The sequence below is a fragment of the Callithrix jacchus genome, chromosome 6 (genome assembly GCF_049354715.1).
Source record: "Callithrix jacchus isolate 240 chromosome 6, calJac240_pri, whole genome shotgun sequence".
Taxonomy (NCBI): Eukaryota; Metazoa; Chordata; class Mammalia; order Primates; family Cebidae; genus Callithrix; species Callithrix jacchus.
Genome location: NC_133507.1, coordinates 69,996,958 through 70,020,799, shown reverse-complemented (window position 1 = coordinate 70,020,799; position 23,842 = coordinate 69,996,958). Strand labels below are relative to the sequence as shown.

The following is a 23,842-nucleotide window of genomic DNA, read 5'->3' as shown; positions in this document are numbered from 1 at the left end:
CAAAGTACTAGGATTACAGGCGTGAGCCACAGCACCCATCCTGACTGACATTTTAAAGAAAATATTTGTTTTTGAGAGGGAGTCTTCCTCTGTCGCCTAGGCTGGAATGCAGTGGTACAATGTGAGCTCACTGCAACCTTTACCTACCAGGTTCAAGCAATTTGCCTGTCTCAGCCTCCCAAGTAGCTGGGATTACAGGTGTGCACCACCATGTCTGGCTAATTTTTGTATTTTTAGTAGAGATGCAGTTTCATATTGGTCAGGCTGGCCTCAAATTCCTGACCTCAGGTGATTTGCCCTCTTCAGCCTCCCAAAGTGCTGGGAATACAGGCATGAGCCATACCCGCCTGAATAGAAAATCTTAATAAACTTTCAAAGCATGGATAAAGGGCAATTAACTTTATAAAAAAACAGAATAGTGGCAATCTTGATAAAACAGATAAACTGTTATAAATAAGACAAAACACCTCCAGTAATATTTAACACTTGACTACAGTTCAAGTAAGCAAAATCATAATGATTAATTCAACTTATTAGATTTTTATATACTTTTTATAACAACTAACTGTGTACCACATAACAGAATATACCTTAAAGCTTTGATCCTATACTAGTCCACTATAAAAATATCCATATATTAAAACAAAAGTATCTAGATTTCATTTTCTGATCAGAATCGATAACATTAGATATGAAAATGTATTCCAAGTATATTATCCCTATACTTTTCTGTATATTTGAAACATATCACACTTAGAAAAATAAGAAAAGTAAGTTTATGCCAGGAGATACTGATAAAACAAAATGCTACTCAGTAAATAGTAAACCAAAACTGAACTAAAATAATGATAGGAAAGAATAAAATGAGAAATGTCAAAAAAAGAGGTATGGGTAAAACTTTCCGTGGAGGCAAAAGAGGTATGGCAAAAAACTTTATGTGTATTATTAAATGTATTCTCTTTTTTTAAAAGGAATTATGAACTGAATTCAGTATAGGATATTGGAAAATGAACAAAAATAGAACCCCCCCCCCCAAAATGGGATAGAAAAATGTAGAAATAGTATTCATAACACAGGCCAGCAATAGAGGTAGAGGGCGGAGAAGAGAGTGGACAAAACAATAACATGCATATGTTTTTGTAAAAATCTAAATACTGCAAAATAAAAATACAAGCAAAGATAATGAAGATTTAAAAAATATCATAAACAACTTCAATACATTTGAAAATCTAAATTAAATAGATAACTTTCTTGAAAAATACTAATTAACATAATTGTCATAAGGAAAAGTGGAAACACCAAAATGTACCAACAACTCTGAAGGAAATGGAAAATTAATAATGGCTATTTTTTTTTTTTACTATCTGTACTATATTTAAAGCTTTAAATAAATTATCTTACATAATCCTTACATTGACCTTAGGAGGTAGTGCAATGGTATCAGAGCTTGCAGATAAGAAATTGAGGCTTAAGAAAAGTTAAGTAAACTTTCAAAGGCGTAATAAATGGCCAAATTGGAATCCAAACCCAGGCAATCTGACTCCAGAGCTTGGGCCCTTCACTGCTGCACCAAACTCCTTTATCATTAGAGTATGATCTCTGAAAAGAACAATGTAGTGTATAATTCAGGATGGAAGAGAAGGTTTTGAATGTTATCTTTACAAAGAAATAATCAATGTTTAAAGTGAGGAATATGGTAATTACCCTGATAGGATCATTTATACAATGCATGCATGTATTGAAACATCACACTGCACATGATAAATTGGTACAATGATTATGAGTCAATTATAAACAAGGAATAATTTAAAATGTTTTAAACATAAAAAAATGCTCTCTGAAAAGTGTTCTAACATTTTGTAGGTCGTTCCTCCAAACTTTCAGGGAAAGATAATTCCCCAGGCTGAACCAGAATTTCAGAACACAGAAAAGATGGAAAGCTACCCAGTTTTTATGAGGCTAACATGATCAGAAAAAAAATGATAATATAGCATAAAAATTAACTTCATGAAGAGAGATGAACACATTCCCAAGTAAAATTCTAAGAAATATAATTCAGTAGAATAGTAAAACATTATTCCACACCGAGCATCCAGATTTTATAACAAGAATATAAAAATGGTTTAATATAATATCTACTAAAATATACCACATAGAAACAGGCCTAACGGGGAAAAAAACTATATGGCAATTTCAACAAATGCTGGAAACAAGTTTTAGAAAACCCAGTACTCATTCCTGATTAAACATTCTAAATAAGCTAGTTATAGAATGTGATATCTTAAACCAAGAGTCAACAAAATATTTAACCATGCAGGACTGTCCTGTTGAGGTCCAGAGCAAGTCTAGGATGGTGGCTACTACTGCTCCTGGTATTTGGCATGGAAATTATGAAAATTCTAGCATATGTAGTGAGGCATGAAATGAAAATGAGAGAGGTAACTACAGGAAAGAGGGGCACTGTTGGTCGCATATTATGTTTACCTAATTACAAAACCCAAGAAAACCTAATGAAAAATTCAGAGAGAGAGGCCGAGATGGGTGGATCTCGAGGACAGGAGATAGAGACCATTCTGGCCAACATGGTGAAACCCTATCTCTACTAAAACACAAAAAACTAGCTGGGTGTGGTGGTGCACGCCTATAGTCCCAGCTACTCAGGAGGCTGGGGCAGGGGAATCACTTGGACGTGAAAGACAGAGGTTGCAGTGAGCCGAGATCACGCCACTGCACTCTAGCCTGGTGACTGAGCAAGACCCGTCTCAAAAAAAAAATTTCTCATATATATAATGTGTGTATGTGTGTACATAACATATAATATAGTCAGCCCTTCACATCCATGGGTTCTGAATCTGGATTCAACCAATTGCAGATGGAAACTATTTGAGAAATTTTTTTTTTTGTCTATACTGAATATGTACACTTTTTTGTCATTATTCCCTAAAAGATACAGTATAACAACTATTTACATATCATTTACATTGTAGTAGGTATTATAAGTAATCTAGAGATGATTTAAGTATACAGGAGAATGTAGGTTACAAAATTTTTTTTTCTCAAATATTTTCCATCTGTAGTTGGTTGAATCCAGATTCACAACCCACGGATATGAAGGGCTGACTCTATTCATATGTTACATGCACACATACACACATTATATATATGAGAAATATTTAAAAATAGCTACCACACTGATCTAAATATTATAAAATATAAATATATACACAGACACATATATATACATATATACACAGAGTCTTAATATATGATAAAAGAGTCATCCTATATTGATACATTGTTTTCTCTTTGCAAAAAAACCAAAAAAACACAGACAGCGTTTTGTTGTGTTGCCCAGGCTGGTCTCAAACTTCTGGGCTCAAGTGATCCTCCTGTCTCAGCCTCCCAAAGTGCTATCCCAGGTCTATGTTGTTTTTAACAAATGAAAGTATATACAATAAATGATACTAGAACAAGTGGCTAGGATTAGGGAAAAGAATTAAGTATACACTGACAACACATATCATATACCGTGGACATAATATGCTATCAGAAAGGAAAACAAAACAAAACAAAACAGAGGCTGGATGCAGTGACTCCTGCCTGTAATCCCAGCACTTTGGAAGGACCATGCAGGAGGGTCACTTGAAGCCAGGAGTTCCAGACCAGCCTGGGCAGCATCATGAGATGCTGTCTCTACAAAAAAATTAAAAAATTTAGTTGCACATGGTGGTGCACTCCTGCAGTCCTAGCTACTTGGAAGGCTCAAGCAGGCGAAATTACTTGAGACCAGGTTACAGTAAGTTATGAATGTACCACTGCACTTCAGCCTGGATGACAGAGTAAGACCCTGTATTAAAAAAAAAAAGCAACCGGCCGGGCACGGTGTAATCCCAGCACTTTGGGAGGCCGAGGCGGGTGGATCACGAGGTCAAGAGATCGAGACCATCCTGGTCAACATGGTGAAACCCCGTCTCTACTAAAAATACAAAAAATTAGCTGGGCATGTGCCTGTAATCTCAGCTACTCAGGAGGCTGAGGCAGGATAATTGCCTGAACCCAGGAAGCGGAGGTTGTGGTGAGCCAAGATTGCACCATTGCACTCCAGCCTGGGTAACAAGAGCGAAACTCTGACTCAAATAAAAATAAATAAATAAAAAAGAAACCTCTAAAACAAAGCTAGAAGACCATATGGGCATATGTTTAACTAATATTTATAATTTACATGATGGACTTTCTAACCTAAAAGCAATAGAGGAAAAATAAAAGGAAATATACAGATTTGAACATATTAAAAATAGTCAAAATTTATTTCTGTAATATTTTTTGCATTCACTCAAAAAAACTTAGAAAAGTATTTGCAATAAATACAAGAAATACTGGGTCAGCATATTTGATATTTCTGAAGTCAATAAAGTCAGTGAGAAACACATGAAGGGTTTGATAGATAAATTTGCAACGAAAAAGAACACTCACACTTGATGAACTATGAATGACTATTTAACTTATTGAAGTTTATTTTCATTAGAAATCAGAGAAAGATCAATAAAAACATGCTATCAAACTACCAAATTAAGAAAAATTTTAAAAAGCAAAGTGCTCAGTAAAGGTAATATTGTAGACAGGCAAAGGACATTGGCTCTGCAGACTAAGGAACTTTAAAAATATTTTTTCTCTCTTCTTTTTTGGAGATGGAGTCCCACTCTGTTGCCCAGGCTGGAGTGCAATGATGTGATCTCAGCTCACTGCAACTTCCACCTCCTGGGTTCAAGCCATTCTCCTGCCTCAGCCTCCCGAATAGCTGGGACTACATGTGCATGTTGCCACACCCAGTTATTTTTTTACATTATTTAGTAGAGATGGGGTTTCACCGTGTTGCCCAGGCTGGTCTCCAACTCCTGAGCTCAGACAATCTGCCCACCTTGGCCTCCCAAAGTGGTAGGATTACAGGTGTGAGTCACTGCGCCCAGCCTTTTTTCTCTTTTAATTAAAAAAATTTTTTTAGAGAGAGGATCTTGCTCTGTTGCCCACATTGGAAGGCAATGGTGCAATTGTTGCTCACTACAGCCTTGAACTCCAGGGCTCAAGCAATTGTCCCCCTCTCAACCTCCAGAGTCTCTGGGATTACAAGTGTGAGCCACCATACCCACCCAGACCCAGATTTAAACCCTGGCTCTGCATGCATAGGCTGCATGATCTCTGGCAAGTTACTGACTCTGTCTTCACATTTCTAAGGTGGGGCACAGGTAACATCCCTATTTCATAGCTAGTGGGCAAATTAAATGAAATAATGCATGTGATACATTAGTAGAGTGCCTGGCACATCTTAACTACTTGATATATGTTAGAAATTAATAATGTGCTGGTAAAGATAGAAGGGGAATCATGATATGGTGTGAATAGGAAAGTAAATTCATAAGTCTTTCTGGAAGCAAGCTGGTAATCAGAGCTTTATAACTACTTATATCCTTTGATCTGGCTACATGACTTCCAAAATTTTTCTTGAGGTAATTTGAAATACAGGCAAAGATTATACACAAAGGTGTTCATTGCAGCACTATTTATGATTGTGTAAAACTGTAAACAATCTAATACCCGGCACTGGTTAGGTAAACGATGGCATATCAATCAAGAAATATTGTGCAATCCAATTCACAATTACAAAAATGTGGAACCAATTTAAATGCCCATCAATCAACGAGTGGATAAAGATAAAGAAATTGTGGAATATATATGTATATATGACAAAATACTACTCAGCCATAAAAGGGAATGAATTAATGGCATTCACAGCAACCTGGATGAGATTGGAGACTATTCTCTAAGTGAAGTAACTCAGGAATGGAAAACCAAACATCATAAGTTCTCACTAATAAGTAGGAGCTAAGCTATGAGGACACAAAGGCATAAGAATGACACAATGAACTTTGGGGGACCCAGGAGGAAAGGATGGGAAGGGGGTGAGGGATAAAAGACTACAAACTGAGTGCAGTGTATACTGCTTGGGTGATGGGTGCACCACAATCTCACAAATCACTGCTAAAGAACCTACTCATGTAACCAAACACTACCTGTTCTCTAATAACCTACAGAATTTTTTTTTAAAAAGAAATATTGTGCAACCATTAAAATGCTTATCAAGTAGATCTTTTAATGGCTGAAGAAACTACTTATGATATAATACAAACTGAGAAAAGCAGAGTAATAGTGTATATACGATAATTTCACTTATATGAAGAAAACAATGTATGGAAATGCCTTAAAAGAAAAGATGCTGGGCCAGGCACGGTGGCTCACGCCTGTAATTCCAGCACTTTGGGAGGCTGAGGTGGGTGGATCACAAGGTCAAGCGATCAAGATTATTCTGGCCAACGTGGTGAAATCCTGTATCTACTAAAAATACAAAAATTAGCTGGGTGTGGCAGCAGGCACCTGTAATCCTAGCTACTTTGGAGGCTGAGGTAGGAGAATCACTTGAACCCAGGAGACAGCGGTTGCAGTGAGCTGAGTTCACTTCACTGCACTCCAGCCTGGTGACAGAGTCTCACTCGAGAAAAAAAAAAAAAGGAAAGACGCCAAAGTACTCATTGTAATTCCCTGGACTAGGGCTCAAATATGGTTGAGACTCATTTAGTAGATCATGAAATCACTTAAGTGGATTTTGGCTAATATTTGTGATAATGAAATAGAACAGAATAGGAGATAGTAGGATTGGACAGCAAAGAATAGGATAAGACAGGAGGATAGAACAAAATAGAAGAGAATGAAAATATTAGAGTGCATAAACTCTAAGGGTAAGTACTGTTTCTTGAAACTTTTGTTTCAATTTAATATTATACCTATATATATGTACTAGATGGTGATTTGAATGTATTTTCTATTATAGATTATGCTTAAAAGTTTAAACTGTCTTAAGTTTAAGATTAGGGCTGACATTTTAAAAAATTGCACTTTAAGATCTGGGGTACATGCGCAGAACACGCAAGTTTTACATATACACATGCCATGGTGATTGGCTGCATCCATCAACCTGTCACCTACATTTGGCATTTCTCCTAATGCTATCCCTCCCATAGGTCCCCACACCCCCATGGCCCTGGTGTATGATGTTCCCCTCCCTGTGTCCATGATTTCTCCTTGTTCAACTCCTACTTATGAGTGAGAACATGTAGTGTTTGGCTTTTTATTCTTGTGTTAGTTTGCTGAGAATGATGGTTTCCAGCTTCATTTATGTCCTGCAAAGGACATGAACTCATCCTTTCTTATGGCTGCATAGTATTCCATGGAGTATATGTGTCATGTTTTCTTTTCTTTCTTAATTTAAATTATTGTTATACTTTCAGTTCTGGGGTACACATGCAGAGCAAGCAGGTTTGTTACATTGGTTTACATGTGCCATGGTGGTTTGCTGCGTCCATCACCCCATATCTACATTAGGTATTTCTCCTAATGCTTCCCTCCCCTAGCTCTCCACCCTCCTGCTACCTTTCCCCTAGCCCCCCACTGACAGGTTCCAGTGTGTGATGTTCCCCTCCCTGTGCCCATGTGTTTTCATTGTTCAACACCCACTTATGTGAGAACATGTGGTGTTTGGTTTTTGGTTCTTGTGTCAGTTTGCTGAGAATGATGGTTTCCAGCTTCATCCATATCCCTGTAAAGGACTTGAACTCATCCTTTTTAATGGCTGTATAGTACTCCATTGTGCATATGTGCCACATTTTTTTGATCCAGTCTATCATTGATGGGCATTTGAGCTAGTTCCAAGTCTTTGCTATTGTGAACAGTGCCACAATAAACATACATGTGCATGTGTCTTTATAATAGAATGATTTATAATTCTTTGGGTATATAGCCAATAATGAGATTGCTGGGTCAAATGGTATTTCTAGTTCTAGATCCTTGAGGAATCGTCACACTGTCTTCCACAATGGTTGAACTAATTTACACTCTCAGCAACAGTATAAAAGTGTTCCTATTTCTCCACATCCTCTCCAGCATCTGTTGTCTCCTGATTTTTTTAATGATCGCCATTCTAACTGGAGTGAGATGGTATTTCAATGTGGTTTTGATTTGCATTTCTCTGATGACCAGTGATGATGAGTTTTTAATGTTTGTTGGCTGCATAAATGCCTTCTTTTGAGAAGTGTCTGTTCATATTCTTTGCCCACTTTTTGATGTTTTTTTTTTTCTTGTACATTTGTTTAAGTTCTTTGTAAATTCTGGATACTAGCCCTTTGTCAGATGGGTAGATTGCAAAAATTTTTTCCCATTCTGTTGGTTGCCAGTTCACTCTAATGACAGTTTCTTTTGCTGTGTGGGAGCTCTTTAGTTTAATCAGATCCCATTTGTCTATTTTGGCTTTTATTGCCAATGCTTTTGGTGTTTTAGTCATGAAGTCCTTGCCCATGCCTATGTCCTGAAAGGTATTGCTTGGGTTTTCTTCCAGGGTTTTTATGGTGTTAGGTCTTACATTTAAATATTTAATCCACCTTCAGTTAATTTTTGTATAAGGTGTAAGGAAGGGATCCAGTTTCAGCTTTCTGCATATGGCTTTCAGCTTTCTGCATATAGCCAGTTTTCCCAGCACCACTTATTAAATAGGGAATCCTTTCCCTGTTGCTTGTTTTTGTCAGGTTTGTCAAAGATCAGATAGTTGTAGGTGTGTGGTGTTATTTCTGAGGCCTCTGTTCTGTTCCATTGGTCTATTTGTCTATTTTGGTACTAGTATCATGCTATATTGGTTACTGTAGGCTTATAGTATAGTTTGAAGTCAGGTAGTGTGATGCTTCCAGCTTTGTTTTTTTTTTTTGCTTAGAATTGTCTTGGCTATGTGGGCTGTTTTTTGGTTCCATATGAAATTTAAGGTATTTTTTTTCCAATTCTGTGAAGAAAGCCAATGGCAGCCTGATGGGGAATCTATAGATTACTATGGGCAATATGGCCAATTTCATGATATTGATTCTTTCTATCCATGAGCATGGAATGTTTTTCCATTTGTTTTATCCTCTCTGATTTCCTTGAGCAGTGATTTGTAGTTCTCCTTGAAGAGGTCATTTACATCCCTTGTAAGTTGTATTCTTAGGTATTTTATTCTCTTTGTAGCAATTGTGAATTCACTTATGATTTGGCTCTCTGTTTATCTGTTATTGGTGTATAGAAATGTTTGTGTTTTGTGAATATTGATTTTGTATCCTGAGACTGCTGAAATTGCTTATCAGCTTAAGGAGATTTTGGACTGAGATGATTGAGTCTTCTAAATATACAATCATGTTGTGTGCAAATAGAGACAATTTAACTTCCTCTTTACCTATTTGAATACGCTTTCTTTCTTTCTCTTGCCTGATTGTCCTGGTCAGAATTTCCAATACTGTGTTGAATAGGAGTGGTGAGAGAGGTCATCCTTGTCTTGTGTCAGTTTTCAAAGGGAATGCTTCCAGTTTTTGCCCATTCAGTATGATATTGGCTGTGGGTTTGTCATAAATAGTTCTTATTATTTTGAGATATGTTCCATTGATACCTAGTTTATTGAGAGTTTTTATCATGAAGCATTGTTGAATTTTATTGAAGGCCTTCTCTGCATCTATTGAGGTAATCATGTAATTTTTGTCTTTGTTTCTGTTTATGTCATGTAATATGTTTATTGATTTGTGTTGAACTAGCCTTGCACCCCAGAGATGAAGCTGACTTGATTGTGATGGATAAGTTTCTTGATGTACTGTTGGATTCTGTTTGCCAGTGTTTTATTGAGGATTTTTGCATTGATGTTCATCAGGGATATTGGCCTGAAATTTTCTTTTTTAGTTTTGTCTCTGCAAGATTTTGGTGATCAGGATGCTGTTGGCCTCATAAAATGAATTAGGGAGGATTCCCTCTTTTTCTATTGTTTGGAATCATTTCAGAAGGAATGGTACCAGCTCCTCTTTGTACCTCTGGTAGAATTTGGCTGTGAAATTGTCTGGTCTCGGACTTTTTTTGGTTGGTAGGCTATTAATTGCTGCCTCAATTTCAGATCTTGTTTTTGGTCTATTTAGGGATTCGACTTCTTCCTTGTTTAGTCTTGGGATGGTATAAGTGTCCAGGAATTTATCCATTTCTTCTAGATGTTCTGGCTTATTTGCATAGAGGTGTTTATAGTATTCTCTGATGGTAGTTTGTATTTCTATGGGATTGAGGGTGATACTGCCTTTATCAATTTTTTATTGCATCTATTTGGTTCTTCTCTCTTTTCTTCTTTATTAGTCTGGCTAGCAGTCTATCTATTTTGTTGATCTTTTCGAAAAACAGGCTCCGGGATTCATTGATTTTTTTTAAGGGTTTTTTGTGTCTCTATCTCCATCAGTTCTGCTCTGATCTTTTGCTGGCTTTTGAATTTGTTTGTTCTTGCTTTACTAGTTCTTTTAATTGTGACATTAGGGTGTCAATTTTAGATCTTTCCTGCTTTTTCTGTTGGGCATTTAGTGCTATAAATTTCCCTCTACACACTGCTTTAAGTGTGTCCCAGAGATTCTGGGACATTGTGTCTTCATTCTCATTGTTTTCAAAGAATGTCTTTATTTCTGCCTTAATTCATTATTTATCCAGTAGTCATTTCGGAGCAGGTTGTTCAGTCTCTCTGTAGTGGAGTGGTTTTGAGTGAGTTTCTTATTCCTGAGTTCTAATTTGATTGTACTGTGGTCTGAGAGACTGTTTGTTATGCTTTCCACTCTTTTGCATTTGCTGAAGATTATTTTACTTCCAATTATGTGGTCAGTTTTAGAATAGGTGCAATGTGGTGCTGAGAAGAACGTATATTCTGCTGATTTGAGGTGGAGGGTTCTGTAGATGTCCATTAGGTCCGCTTGGTCCAGAGCCGAGTTCAAGTCCTGGATATTCTTGTTAATTTTCTGTTTTGTTGATCTGTCTAATACTGACAGTGGGGTTAAAGTTAAAGTCTCTCACTATTATTTTGTGGGAGTTTAATCTAAGAACTTGCTTTATGAATCTGGGTGCTCCTGCATAGGGTGCATATATATTTAAAATAGTTAGCTTTTCTTGTTGCATCGATCCCTTTACCATTATGTAATACCCTTCTTTGTCTCTTCTGATCTTTGATGGTTTAAACTCTGTTTTATCAGAGACTATAATTGAGACCCCTACTTATTTTTCGCTTTCCATTTGCTTGGTAAATCTTCCTCTATTTCTTTATTTTGGACCTATGTGTGTCTTTGCATGTGAGATGGGTCTCCTGAATACAGCACACTGATGGGTCTTGACTCTTCATCCAATTTGCCAGTCTGTGTATTTTAATTGGGGCATTTAGCCCATTTACATTTAAGGTTAATATTATTATGTGTGAATTTGATCCTGCCATTATGATGCTAGCTGGTTATTTTGCTTGTTAGTTGATGCAGTTGCTTCCTACTGTCAATGGTCTTTACAATTTGGTATGTTTTTGCAGTGGCTGGTACTGGTTGTTCCTTTCCATGTCTAGTGCTTCCTTTAAAGCTTTTGTAGGGCAGGCCCAGTGGTGACAATATCTCTCAGCATTCGCTTGTCCATAAAGGATTTTATTTCTCCTTTGCTTATGAAGCTTAGTTTGACTGAATGTGAAATTCTAGGTTAAAAATTATTTTCTTTAAGAATGTTGAATATTGGCCCCCACTTGCTTCTGACTTTTAGGGTTTCTGCTGAGAGATCCACTGTTAGTCTGATGGGTTCCCCTTTGCAGGTAACCCGAGTGTTCTCTCTAGCTGCCCTTAGCATTTTTTCCTTCATTTCAACCTTGGTGAATCTGATGATTATGTGTCTTGGGGTTGCTCATCTTGAGGAGCATGTTTGTGGTGTTCTCTGTATTTCCTGAACTTAAATGTTGGCCTTCCTTCCTAGGTTGGGGAAGTTCTCCTGGATAATATCCTAAAGAGTGTTTTCCAGCTTGGTTTCATTCTCCCCTTCACTTTCAGGTAAACCAATTAAATGTAGTATGACTTTTCACATAATCCCATATTTCTTAGAGGCTTTGTTAATTTGTTTTCACTCTTTTTTCTCTAATCTTGTCTTCTCGCTTTATTTCATTGAATTGATCTTCAATCCCTGATATCCTTTCTTTTGTTGGAAATGAATTAAACTCTGTTTTATCAGAGACTACGATTGAGACCCCTACTTATTTTTTGGTCTGTCAATGAAAAAAATGACATTTTTCATTGCTGTGTTTACTCTAACTTCCACATATTCTATAACCAAGTAATATTTTGATATTTGTGTTGTACATAGTTACTCATGATTCAGAATTTCCTTTGCTACCAATATCAACTTGAGCAAAGTAACATTATGTCAGGAACATTAGTTGATTACTGTCTAAGACATACTTTTGTATGTTTTAGACTTTTATGTTAATTCGACTTTTATGTTAATTTCTCAATCTTTGCCCTTTGTGCAAAGGGTGATCTGCATCCAGAAAGTAAAGAGAACAGAAGCAGTGGGCTGTAATACTGTGGTTTCAGCATAACTACTGTCAATATAATGCCCTCTTCCCTTCTCTGACTTCTTTATATTTAGCTCTTGGGGAAAAGTGATTACGAGTTACCAATTTTATACTTTTTACCTCAGCAGACGGAGGCTGAGAGCCCAAAGTCCCAAAATGTAAAGCAAAACACCTGTATTTGCTTCCATTTACAACGTACTACTTGATGGTTTTACATGGTTATGAAAGAAGTGCTGTGGAATCTGATGCTACTGTGGAAAACCAGTGCATCCACCAGAAGGGTGGGGAGGCACCTGTTCTTCTTGTAACAGCTTTACTGAGCTATAATTCATATATGAGACAATTTGCTCATTTAAAGTATCTATTCAATAGTTTTTAGTATATTCACAGAGTTACACAACCATCACCCCATAAATCTTATAACATCTTTGTCATCCCAAAAGGAGACTCCATACCCTTTAGCTACTACTCCCAATCCTTCCATCCTCTTTAGCCTCTAGCAACCAATAACCTACTTACTATCTTAGATGTGCCTATTCTAGACATTTCATGTAAATGGAATACAGTAGGCCTTTGCTCTTAGTCCAAAAATGTATGAAAGACAAATATTTCACAGAGGTATGAAGAATATTGATTTAAAAAACTTACATTTTCTGGTAATCTCAGCCTCCTACTAACCAGTAATGGGTGAAAGTTACTGTATGTCAGCTCTCTGTTATCTGTCCATTTGCTTATCCTTTCATAGGCAGTCCAGCGCAAACCAATCCATAAAGTAGCTTCCATATCCGGAAGCAAGGATGTAATAAAATCTGTTAGAAAGAGATTTTTAAAAAGCATTTGATCTATTCAAATCAAAGATATACTAAAAATGTCAATGAATATCTTTTGCTTATCTAACTATCAAGATAGTCTTTTATCTGTTCCATTAAAAAGTTTAATAATAATTTTGTATGTTAATTCCCATAGCCTCCTAAATCCAACCTGGCCCCAGATCAGAATAAAACATGTTTCCCAAATAATTTCAGTACCTTGTTCAGTCTGGCTTAACACTGAAGGAAGAGTGCCACCATACGAGTTACAGATATCGCTTGCTTGAGAAAATGTGAGAGACTTGGGTTTGATCTTTAGAAAACACTGCAAACAAAGGCATATGTGAAGCATGAGATTCCAGATACAGGAACACTCACATAGAAAGTAAATGTTTCATCTTTTAGAGGGCTGCTAATTTTTGGTCTGTGAGATATGGTAATTTGCAATGTAGTACCATAAGAATTCAAGTTTATGCTCTCATTAATTATTTTTTTAAGAGACAGGGTCTCTCTCTGTCACACAGGCTGGAGTGCAGTGGTATAATCATAGCTCACTGTAACCTTGAGCTCTTGGGATCAAGCTACCTTCTCAATTTAAACAACTTAAGAGTGATCTTCAAACTTTCACATATATATATATATATATATATATATGATACATATGCATGATATAGATATGATATATAGAAATATATAGGAGATCTTTAAACATATATATTTAAATATATATTTAAAGAATATATTAAATATTTAAATATATATGTAAAGAATATATTAAATATATTAAATAGTTGGATTTAAATATATAAATATAAATATATATTTATATATTTAATATATTATTTAATATATTATTTGATAATAAATATATATATTTAATATATTTATATATAAATCCAACTATTTAATATATTTATATATTAAATATATAGCAAATACAATGTAAATATAAAGACATATATTTAAAATAATTATAAATATATTTAATACAAATATATATTATAAATGTAAATATTTAATATAAATATATATCATAAATGTAAACATATATTTAATATAAATATATAAATATATAATTTTATATAAGTATATATTTATTAAAATATAATATAAATATATTATATTTTTATAAATATATAATATAAATATTTATATATTTATTTATATAAATATTTATATTATATATTTATAAAAATATAATATATTTATATATAATAAATATATAATTATGTAATTTATAAATATATAATACAAATATTTATAATTATCTAATATAAATACTTATAATTATCTTTAAAATGTATCTTTATATCTTATATCTATAAATATTTATATCTATAAATATATAAATATAAATATATAAAAATATATAAATAAATATATATATTGTTATATATTTATAAATATAATATACATATTTATAATTATCTTTAAATATATATCTTTAAATATCTTTATATCTATTCATATTATCTTTAAATATATATTTTAAAATATATATATCTTTATATCTACATTTAAATATATACATATTTAAAGATCTCTCATTTATTGAGTGCTTTCTATGTGTAAGCAGTTCGTGTATTATCTCATCTAATTCTCACAATGAAGAGAGAAACTGAGGCACAAGGACATTAAATAACTTGACCCATAAGTGAAATAGCCACACAATAGTAAGGTCAGTATACTCTGTTCCACCTGATTTCCTAATCTGTGCCCTTAATCTTCATCTCCTTATATCAAGAAACATTGTTTAAAAATTCATCTCTTTCTTGGCAGGACATTTTACTTCAAAGTTATGTCATCTATGCAAATTAACATAGTACTATTGCCTTAAGGAATTATAAAGATTGTCCTAATTTTCAAAAGTTAAAATGTACCCCTAACTTCCCTATAGATGCCTTCAGCTGTCAGATACATTTCTTCTTTTCCTTCTTGACATTATGATCACTTTAGTGTAGAGTGGTATGTCCCAAATTGTGTTCCTTGAAACATTCTACAAAATTTTTTTTCCAGCTCTCTTATAGACTGGAGTGGCCAATGAGCCAAGATACCCAATATAGATAAACTCATTGGGTTACTTCTAGAAAAGACCCTAGAGAGAACACCCTGAGTTTTAGCTTGGATGCCTTAAATCAAGAATGGCAGAGCAAAAATAAAAGAAGTCTGATTTTGAAGACTTCATGGTGTTTCCACACAAACCTGTTTATCTTCAAATGATTTTAATGTGACAGAATAAATGTTTTAACATACTGGAGCAACCTTTCTTCAGCAGCTAAATGCATTTCCTAATAGATACATATACCAACGTGGATTATGCATCTCAAAGAGGCAGATACAGAATGCAGCATTTTCAAACCTATTTAATCATAAAACCCCCATTTGGAGGCAAGATCAATGATGAATATTTTGTCACATATGTATAGTCCCCAAAAAGTAGTTTGTGAAATGCTGGTCTAATTTGATTGGCAGATGCTACTTGGATGCTCTCCTTGAGGGGAAAAAGAAAACAAGCCAGAAATTAAGTCATTGTCCTACAATACCATAGAGATAGTCCTGACTATTCAAGGCATCCCAATCCATTAACAGATCAACTTTAGCAATTTAAATGTTAGTACCAACAATAGAAACGCTGCACTTTAAAAGAGCTGTAGGCATGACCAACTTAAGGGTTAACTCTTGATATCCTCCACAGTTTCTGGTGACACAGGGGGCCAGGTGGGATCCTAAAACATGCAGAGTCTATCTCAGTGATGTTGTCACACTAAAGGGCTGCCATTCTGTCATAGGCCATACAACCAGCATGGAAGCAATCATTGTTGCACAATGTAGCAATTCTCTTTTTACCTTATTCTGAAAAGGAATCCAATGCTCAGAACATTGCACTTTAGCTGCAGAATCTGGGCTGTATTTCTCTAATGAAGAAACATTATATTTTTCACAGATGAAGGGCAACTTGGTACTACAGTCTACTGGTTTACCTAAGTCTGAGAAATGAAAAGCAAGGATTACTATGGTGAGAATTTTTCAGTCAGCATTTTTCAGTCAGAATTTTTTTTTTTTTTTTTTTGAGACAGAGTCTCACTCTGTTGCCCAGGCTGGAGTGCAGTGGTGTGATCTTGGTTTACTGCATCCTCTGCCTCCCAGGTTCAAGTGATTCTCGTACTTCAGCCTCGCAAGTAGTTGGGATTACAGGTGCATGGCACCACACCAGGCTAACTTTTGCATTTTTAGTAGAGACGAGAATTCACCATGTTGGCCAGGCTGGTCTTGAACTCCTTTGCATCAAGTGATTTGCCTGCTTCAGCCTCCCAAAGTGCTGGGATTACAGGCGTGAGCCACTGCACCCGGTTACCACATTTTAAAAGCAACCCAGTAGTAAAGAAAGGCTCTTGAAATCAATCTTTCCCAAATGCTTACAATGTGTTCCCTTTCTTCTCTAGCCATTTCTGTCTTCTGTGATTATTTTTGTCAATAGTTTACAGCATGCCAATACTGTTTTAAAACATTACACATTTGCGAAACTACCATATTGTCCCAGAATGAAGGCAGGAGGTAGGAAGAGAGTTGAAGGGGCAGTGTAATCAGGGGAAGGTGACCTAACCTAAACTATATGTTAGAACTGCTGCCTGCTTATCTTTGAAAATTTGCTTAGACATTTATCAATTAGGAAAGTGGTAAGTTTATTTCTAAGTAACTGCTTAAGGATAAAGAAGTTAAAGTATTCACAGTGAAAAGTGCTTTTATTTGCATTGGGAATTTGACTATTGTTGTTAATAATAAATCACGGTAAGATGAAGTTACCAAACATATAATCAAAAGGAAAACAAGATTAAGCTAGAAACGGAACCTGAGGTTCACATATTACATAATAAGCATTAGAGGAGTTAGAATTAACTTTACCCATAAGCCAAGTCTTGGGAGACATGTACAAGCATTCCTCTCCAAATGTCACATGAAAGCGGTGCCATGGATATCGTGAGCTGAAAGAAAATGACAAATTTCACAGCTCATAATGTAATTAGGTGTTCCAGTTTTTTTCTTTTTACTGTAAGTTATTTTATTTCTAAATTTAATGTTAATACCATTATTTTATACTCCTTTTTTCTTGATGCCAACATACAAAAGGACTTGGTTTCTCTAATCTAGGCCGTTTATGGGTTAGTGTTCAAATGATTTATAAATAAAAATCCATTTAGTAAAAGAAACTGCTTCTTTTAAGTGATAACTTTACAAAGGTAAAATCAATGATGTCACTTACTATGAAAAATAATGATCTATTGGCTCCTCGCTAGTTCTCATCCACCACTTCTGTTCAGCACCAGATATCTGAAAAACAAATCAAAATCCATTCTTATAGGTGCTGAGCTTTCTTGAGGGATTTGGTGCAAACACCTTGTCTTACTATAACCACTAACCACTATAATTTCTAGACATTCCTTTCTTGGATCTCAAAATTATACAAGCCAGGACCTTTTGCCAAAGAGTAGTTGAAAACTCTCTGTATATTTAAAGATCCCATTTTGGGTACAGGAAATACAATAGCTGTAATTAAGAGCATATATTAATTAGACTAATACTTTAAGTGGGCATACAGTATCCTATTGCAATTAATTATAAATTTTAAAATACAGAAATTATTTTTCTTCCCAAAAGCTATTTGTAAAGTTATTTAGTAGCAGAAACAAAAACTCAAGTTAACTATAAAGTTGACTTTTAGTAAAAAACATGACAGGGAATTAGAATCATTTATATTATCTACTGATATTTTACCTTATGAAGTGATGTTTATTGTTAATCTTGTATATTTTAAAACATAAGCAATTCTACTTAATTTTTCAAACATGAAACAAATTTGGATGTTGTAAGGCAAATCTTACGTTAAAGGAAAATTTAACTTTTGTAGATTCTGGTAAAATTTTTGAAATATTTTTAAATGGAATAAATATAAAAATAAGAAATACATTTAAAATATATTATTTTAAATTACATTTGCTATTTTGTTTCTGATGGCTCTTAGTCCTGCAAAAGATGTTACAGTAGCAAGAAAGCTGTGATTGCTGGCACAGTATAGGACAGCTTCTTCATAGTTTAGGTGAACATCAGCAACAAACCAATATTCACTTCCTTCAATTATAAGCGGAGGTCCATGAATCCCAGCACGCTCTAAAGCAGCAGAAGAAAAAGATTCGAGTTATGACTATGCAAAGCAAACTGTGTCCTCCAAGCATAAGTTAATGTTCGAAAGTATAAGTTAATGTTCAATTAACTTATTAAATTAATTAAAGTATAAGTATAAAAAATGTTCAAAAGTATAAAGTAATTCAGATTACTGGCCCTCTCTGGCTAGGGCAGTACTGACTCTATGAAACAAGAGATATCTGAGCTAGTGACTCTGCCACTCCCCTGCACTCACAGTGAAGGAAAAAGCCACCTTCATCACCTCATCCCATACTAGTCACTCACCTTCCTTGCCTGGAGAAATTTTATTTCACTTGAAGATGTATAGAGAAGAAGCTGGCACTTGAATAGTTAACTAAATGCATTAGTGAAAAGGTAAAAGCAGGTTTGGTTAAATTTCAGTTTTCTTAACTCACCTGGATTGTACCAGTCTGGTGTTTTTGGAGTGTGGCCTATATGAGGAAGAGAGCAAGTGGCATTAGTATTCAATGACAGATCAGGGTGTACTATAAGTAGAGCCTTTAATGTAGCTCAAAAGGCCTTGCAGTATTGCTGAGGCTTGTCCATTTCTGGCCAAGTCACTTCACATTTTGATCACTTTAGTTGTATTTTGTGGGGCTGATGCTAAAGCTGCTTTAGGAGCAATCAAAAGGCAGATCTGTTAAATATGAATGAAGTACTTCTAGCAGTCTTTTGCCTTGTGTCACAGAGGTCACAAAAGAAGTACAGAAGGATAAAATATAGCTAAGAATTAGAAAGTAAATAATGATATCATTTGTGTTACACAGAAGCAATAAGAAATAGGAACCAAAATAATCATCCTTCTAGAACCACTTCTCAATCTAATGAAAAGAATAACTATTCTGTAAACTTAGGTTGAGAGAGTTCATTGTCTTCCATGATATCCTTGGAAACAATGTACAATGCTCCAGTGATGAACCTTTTGAGAAGATGAGACAAAACTGAGTGGAAAATAATAAAATCACTCAGGATTCCCAGATGAAAATGGAGGAAATAAGGCATGCTACACAGAATTCCAGGCTTGGAAGCTGGGCAAGTCAGTGTGCAAATGCCCTTATACATTTTGCTGCTGTGGTATTTCAGATGAGTTGCTTAACTCTCTCTGAGTCTTGATTTTCTCCTCTATGAAAAGTAGATGGCCACCTAACTCACAGAGAATGAAGGTCACCTGTGATGCCCTGGAGGAAGCGGCCAGCACAGGGCCAGGCACAGAGCAGTTCCTCATGGGAGCCTATTTGCTTTCCTCCCCCTTTTCATTCTGACCACAGATCACACTGGCTTCAAGTCAGAGACATCATTTGCTTAATCTTAGAAATTACAGAGTCAAATAGCTGTTCTTCATTTTGGTGTGGCATGTGGGCCTCAGGCAACAGAAGACCTAACTCAGAGGATTGCCTGCAGAGCCAGCATCTTTGGTCTCTCTCTCTCTGAGCCAATTCTATTCATATTGGATAATTTCCAATGATAATGCTGCAAGTCAGTTCAAAATGTATACAGTTTCTTGTCTGTAATCTTGTCAAAGACTTCTGATTATTTATGTGTGGGGGAGGGAAAGCTATGTCTAACCTTTACATATCTTTAAATAGTGAGAAAAGCAGGATGCTAGGTATGTTTTTATACAAGATTACAAACATGTATGTGTGTACAAGGTATCAAGAATTACAATAAAAATAGCTATGTTTGGGTAATGGCATCATAGATAATTTTCCTAAAAACAATTTTATGAGCCTTATTTTTGACATAGTTTTCTCAATTAAAAAAAGAATATTTAAAAAGTACAACTATTCAGGGATTAAGGTTACTTCATATTTACAGGTCACCAAAATATCTCTTTTAGGGAAGAGAGGATTAATTAGAACCAAGTAATAAAAAGGCAAGAGCCAGAGAAGAGGCATGGTGATTTAGGATACATAAGAGGAAAATTTCTTTAAGAAAACCAGAAAATACAGATTAATACAAGTTGGGTAAACTTTAGGCTGCTCTAATAACCAAGAAAAAATCTAACCAGGTGAATGTATCACATCGTAACTTAGAAATTTAGGTACTGTCAAAAAAGAGTGAACATAACATTTAAACCCTGGAGCAAGCAATCATGGATTTCTTCAGGTAATTGGGAATAGGCTGAGAACAGGAGTTTAGTTTTTTATTTTGTTTCTGCATGGGGACAATGGAGGTAGAATTACTTAGAAGAGGTATTTGTTTGATTAATTGATTTATATTTGCTGAGTTAATTCCTTTCTCTCTTGTTAAAAATATATGTTTATATATGTATATACCTCCAAATGCCCTTTATACTATTTCCTGTGGTGACTAATTTGCCATCTCTAAGGTTGCCCTTGTTTAAACTCTGGGGTCTGCTCCACTGCTCAAACAGGAGGTGGGAACAGCAGCTCACACTGAGGGCACCTTGGTTGGAACAATGGCACTGTCTGTGGAATGCTAACAAATGCCAGAGAGTAATGGGAGGCTCACACTAATGCTTCAAAACAGACATTGTCTGAATTAATTATGTGCGAATTACTTTTCCACTTGTTTAAAGGATATCCAAACTGGGTTTCCTTTGTCCCTTTTTTGAGTTTAATCAAATAATCAGGAGTAACTCAGGCATAATTTATCCTTTAGAAAAACCCATACACACACACACACACACACACACACACACTCTCTCTCTCTCTCTCTCTCTCTCTTATAAATGGTTTGACAGTTTGCCTTTGTGAAGAGATTCGCCAATACCTGATGTCACATCTGAAGCTCTTTTAACTATTTTAGGAAAAAGAATAATCTTCTAATAAGCAGTTCCATGATGTGATCTTTGGGTTCTTTGAGAACTTGTAGGATATACCTTTAGTTTCAATGATCTGTTGACATTTGGTTCAGAAATTTATTTAAAAAATTTCTAGATGTTTTCTGCTAATTAATTTAATATGGCTAATGTCTGCTTAAAAATAATTTGAGGCTGGGTGCAGTGGCTCACGCCTGTAATCCTAGCACTTTGGGAGGCTGAGGTGGGCCATCACTTGAGGTCAGGAGTTCGAGACCAGCTTGGCCAACATAGTGAAACCTTGACCCTACTAAAAATACAAAAATTGGCCTGGCATGGTAGCAGGTGCCTGTAGTCCCAGCTACTTGGGAGGCTAACGCAGGAGAATTGCTTGAACCTGGGAGGTGGAGGCTACAGTGAGCCGAGATTGCAGCACCACACTCCAGCCTGGGAGACAGATTGAGACTACATCTTAAAAAATGATAATAATAATTTGAGAATTAAAAGCTTCCTAATATTTTTCTTAATATTTCACATTTTCCTGGTAAAAAGTGAAGCAAAATTATATCTATGTTCCTCCCCCTCTCCTTTCTGTTATCAAAGGCTGTACTATCAATCTAACTGGCTTCTCAAATTTGAGTTTACATAAAAGTATTAGCAGTTTTGTAGTTGACTGAAAATTTCTTCTAAACTTTACAGGGACCTGCCAAATTTTTATTACTTGACTCCTGCCTTCTTCTTCCTATCTTTATTTTTTCATTTTGCAACAAAATAAAAAATTAAAATGATTCTATGTTTCTCCTTTTGCTTAAAATACTATTTCATCCAAAATCTAATCTCCCTAAATGAGCCTTAAACTTTATCTTCCATGCAAATTCTTCCATGATCAAAGAGTAAAGTATCACCAAATTTCAATAGGCTAGGCTTCTATTAGAAGCCAGAGTCAGGCAGGGGTGCTCCACATATTAATTGCATCATCATAGGCTTTTAGACATTAGAATTACAGATCAAAATGCTCCCTTAAGTATTTTGAGCTGAGCATTCACAATATTAACATGAGAAGGTTGTGAAAAGGATTAACTACCACTTACCTTTTGGAATTTGGCACACCCATTCAAGTTTTGTATCACAAGCAAAAGGCCTCAAATAAATAAATTCTCTGTCATCAAAGAAATGCCAACCTCTTCGCCATGGCCTATGAATGACCTAAAAGAGGAAAAGGATTGCAGAATAGTTTGAAGTTGATACATTCCTTACGGAACACTAAGCTGTAAGCCCTATGATTTTGATTTCTATGTTAGCTCTAGCACTTAATGTATTTGTTTAATAAATGAACACATGAATGAATGGAATATGTAAACAGTAATACCCTGAGCAAGAGTCTTCAAAGGGGCTAAGAAAGGAAATATGCTGTAAAGTCATGTTTATATCCAATGCAGACTTTCTTCCCCACGCCTGACAATTTTTGTTAGGATATTTATTTTAGAGATATCCAAGTACCAAGCTGTGATCAAATCAGATCAGAAAATGACATAAAAGTCCAGCCTCAATGGCCCAGGCTCCTTCTCTGGTTGTCATATGCCATTTCTAGGATTTTGCCCTTCTCTACATGGTCCAGGATGGCTCACTGCCAATTCCAGCCAGCAAGTAGGAGAAAAAGGAGAGAGGAAGCATGACTTGGGAGAGACATCCCTCACTTCTTGCACTATTTTCTCTTAAGGCCAAGTTTCTGGAGGTTCTCTGGCAGGTGAGGTAAGATTTTTCTTACAGAACACTGCCCTGGATGGTCTTGTTCCTGATTCAGGTTGCATTAGTATTTCTTTATTTATTTGGCAGGTTTTCAAATCTCTCCATACTTGGAAACTCTATTTACCTAGAATACAGTTTATTGTACAAGTGTTCCCATAAGCTTCTATGAAGTTTTCACCTTTTCTTGTGTTAAATTGGGAATTCTATAAAAACGTCATGAAGGCTGTGTGTGGTGGCTCACGCCTATAATCCCAGCACTTTGTGAGGCCAAGGAGGGCAGATCACAAGGTCAGGCGATTGAGACCATCCTGGCCAACATAGTGAAAGCCTGTCTTTACTAAACGTACAAAATAATAGCCAGGTGTGGTGGCACGTGCCTGCAGTCCCAGCTACTCAGGAGGCTGAGGCAGGAGAATCGCTTGAACCCAGGAGGCAGAGGTTGCAATGAGCCAAGATGGTGCCACTGAACTCCAGTCTGGGCGACGTCTCCTCCATCTTGATCTTTTTTCACTCTATATGTTGGTAGTTCCTCCAAAACCAATTCTTGGCCCTTCACTTTCTTTTTTTAAAATATACATTTTCCTTTCAACTCAAGACTCTTGATCTCAACCTACCATAGCATATACCTCAGCTAGTTTGGATTCAAAATATCTAAACAAAATCTTAAAATTTCTCCATAAATCAGTACCCTTTCTGTTTCTATAAATGCCTGATCATATAGCATGGTGGTTAAGAGTAACAGACCCAGACACACATGGGTTTAAATTTCAATTCTTTCAGTTTAAATTTACTCCATGTAAGTGGGAGTAAATTACAGCTCAAGTTCCTGTATGAGATGAATACAGTAACAGTGCCTACCTCACA

At 35.6% G+C, this 23,842-nt stretch overlaps 1 protein-coding gene across 2 annotated transcripts in view; it reads right to left on the bottom strand.

Annotated features, from left to right (window-relative positions):
- LOC100402350 (CD302 antigen) overlaps positions 1-23,842 on the bottom strand; it is a 171,046-nt gene that overhangs the window by 84,695 nt on the left and 62,509 nt on the right. For both annotated transcript variants that reach the window (XM_002749408.7, XM_008998828.5), the window contains exons 16-23: positions 22,321-22,435; positions 18,864-18,899; positions 18,257-18,432; positions 17,528-17,595; positions 17,170-17,249; positions 16,114-16,253; positions 13,486-13,591; positions 13,106-13,266 (exon numbers count right to left, since the gene is read on the bottom strand). In XM_002749408.7, the coding sequence (XP_002749454.3) occupies positions 13,106-13,266; positions 13,486-13,591; positions 16,114-16,253; positions 17,170-17,249; positions 17,528-17,595; positions 18,257-18,432; positions 18,864-18,899; positions 22,321-22,435 (882 nt within the window). The remainder of the gene's footprint in view (positions 1-13,105; positions 13,267-13,485; positions 13,592-16,113; positions 16,254-17,169; positions 17,250-17,527; positions 17,596-18,256; positions 18,433-18,863; positions 18,900-22,320; positions 22,436-23,842) is intronic.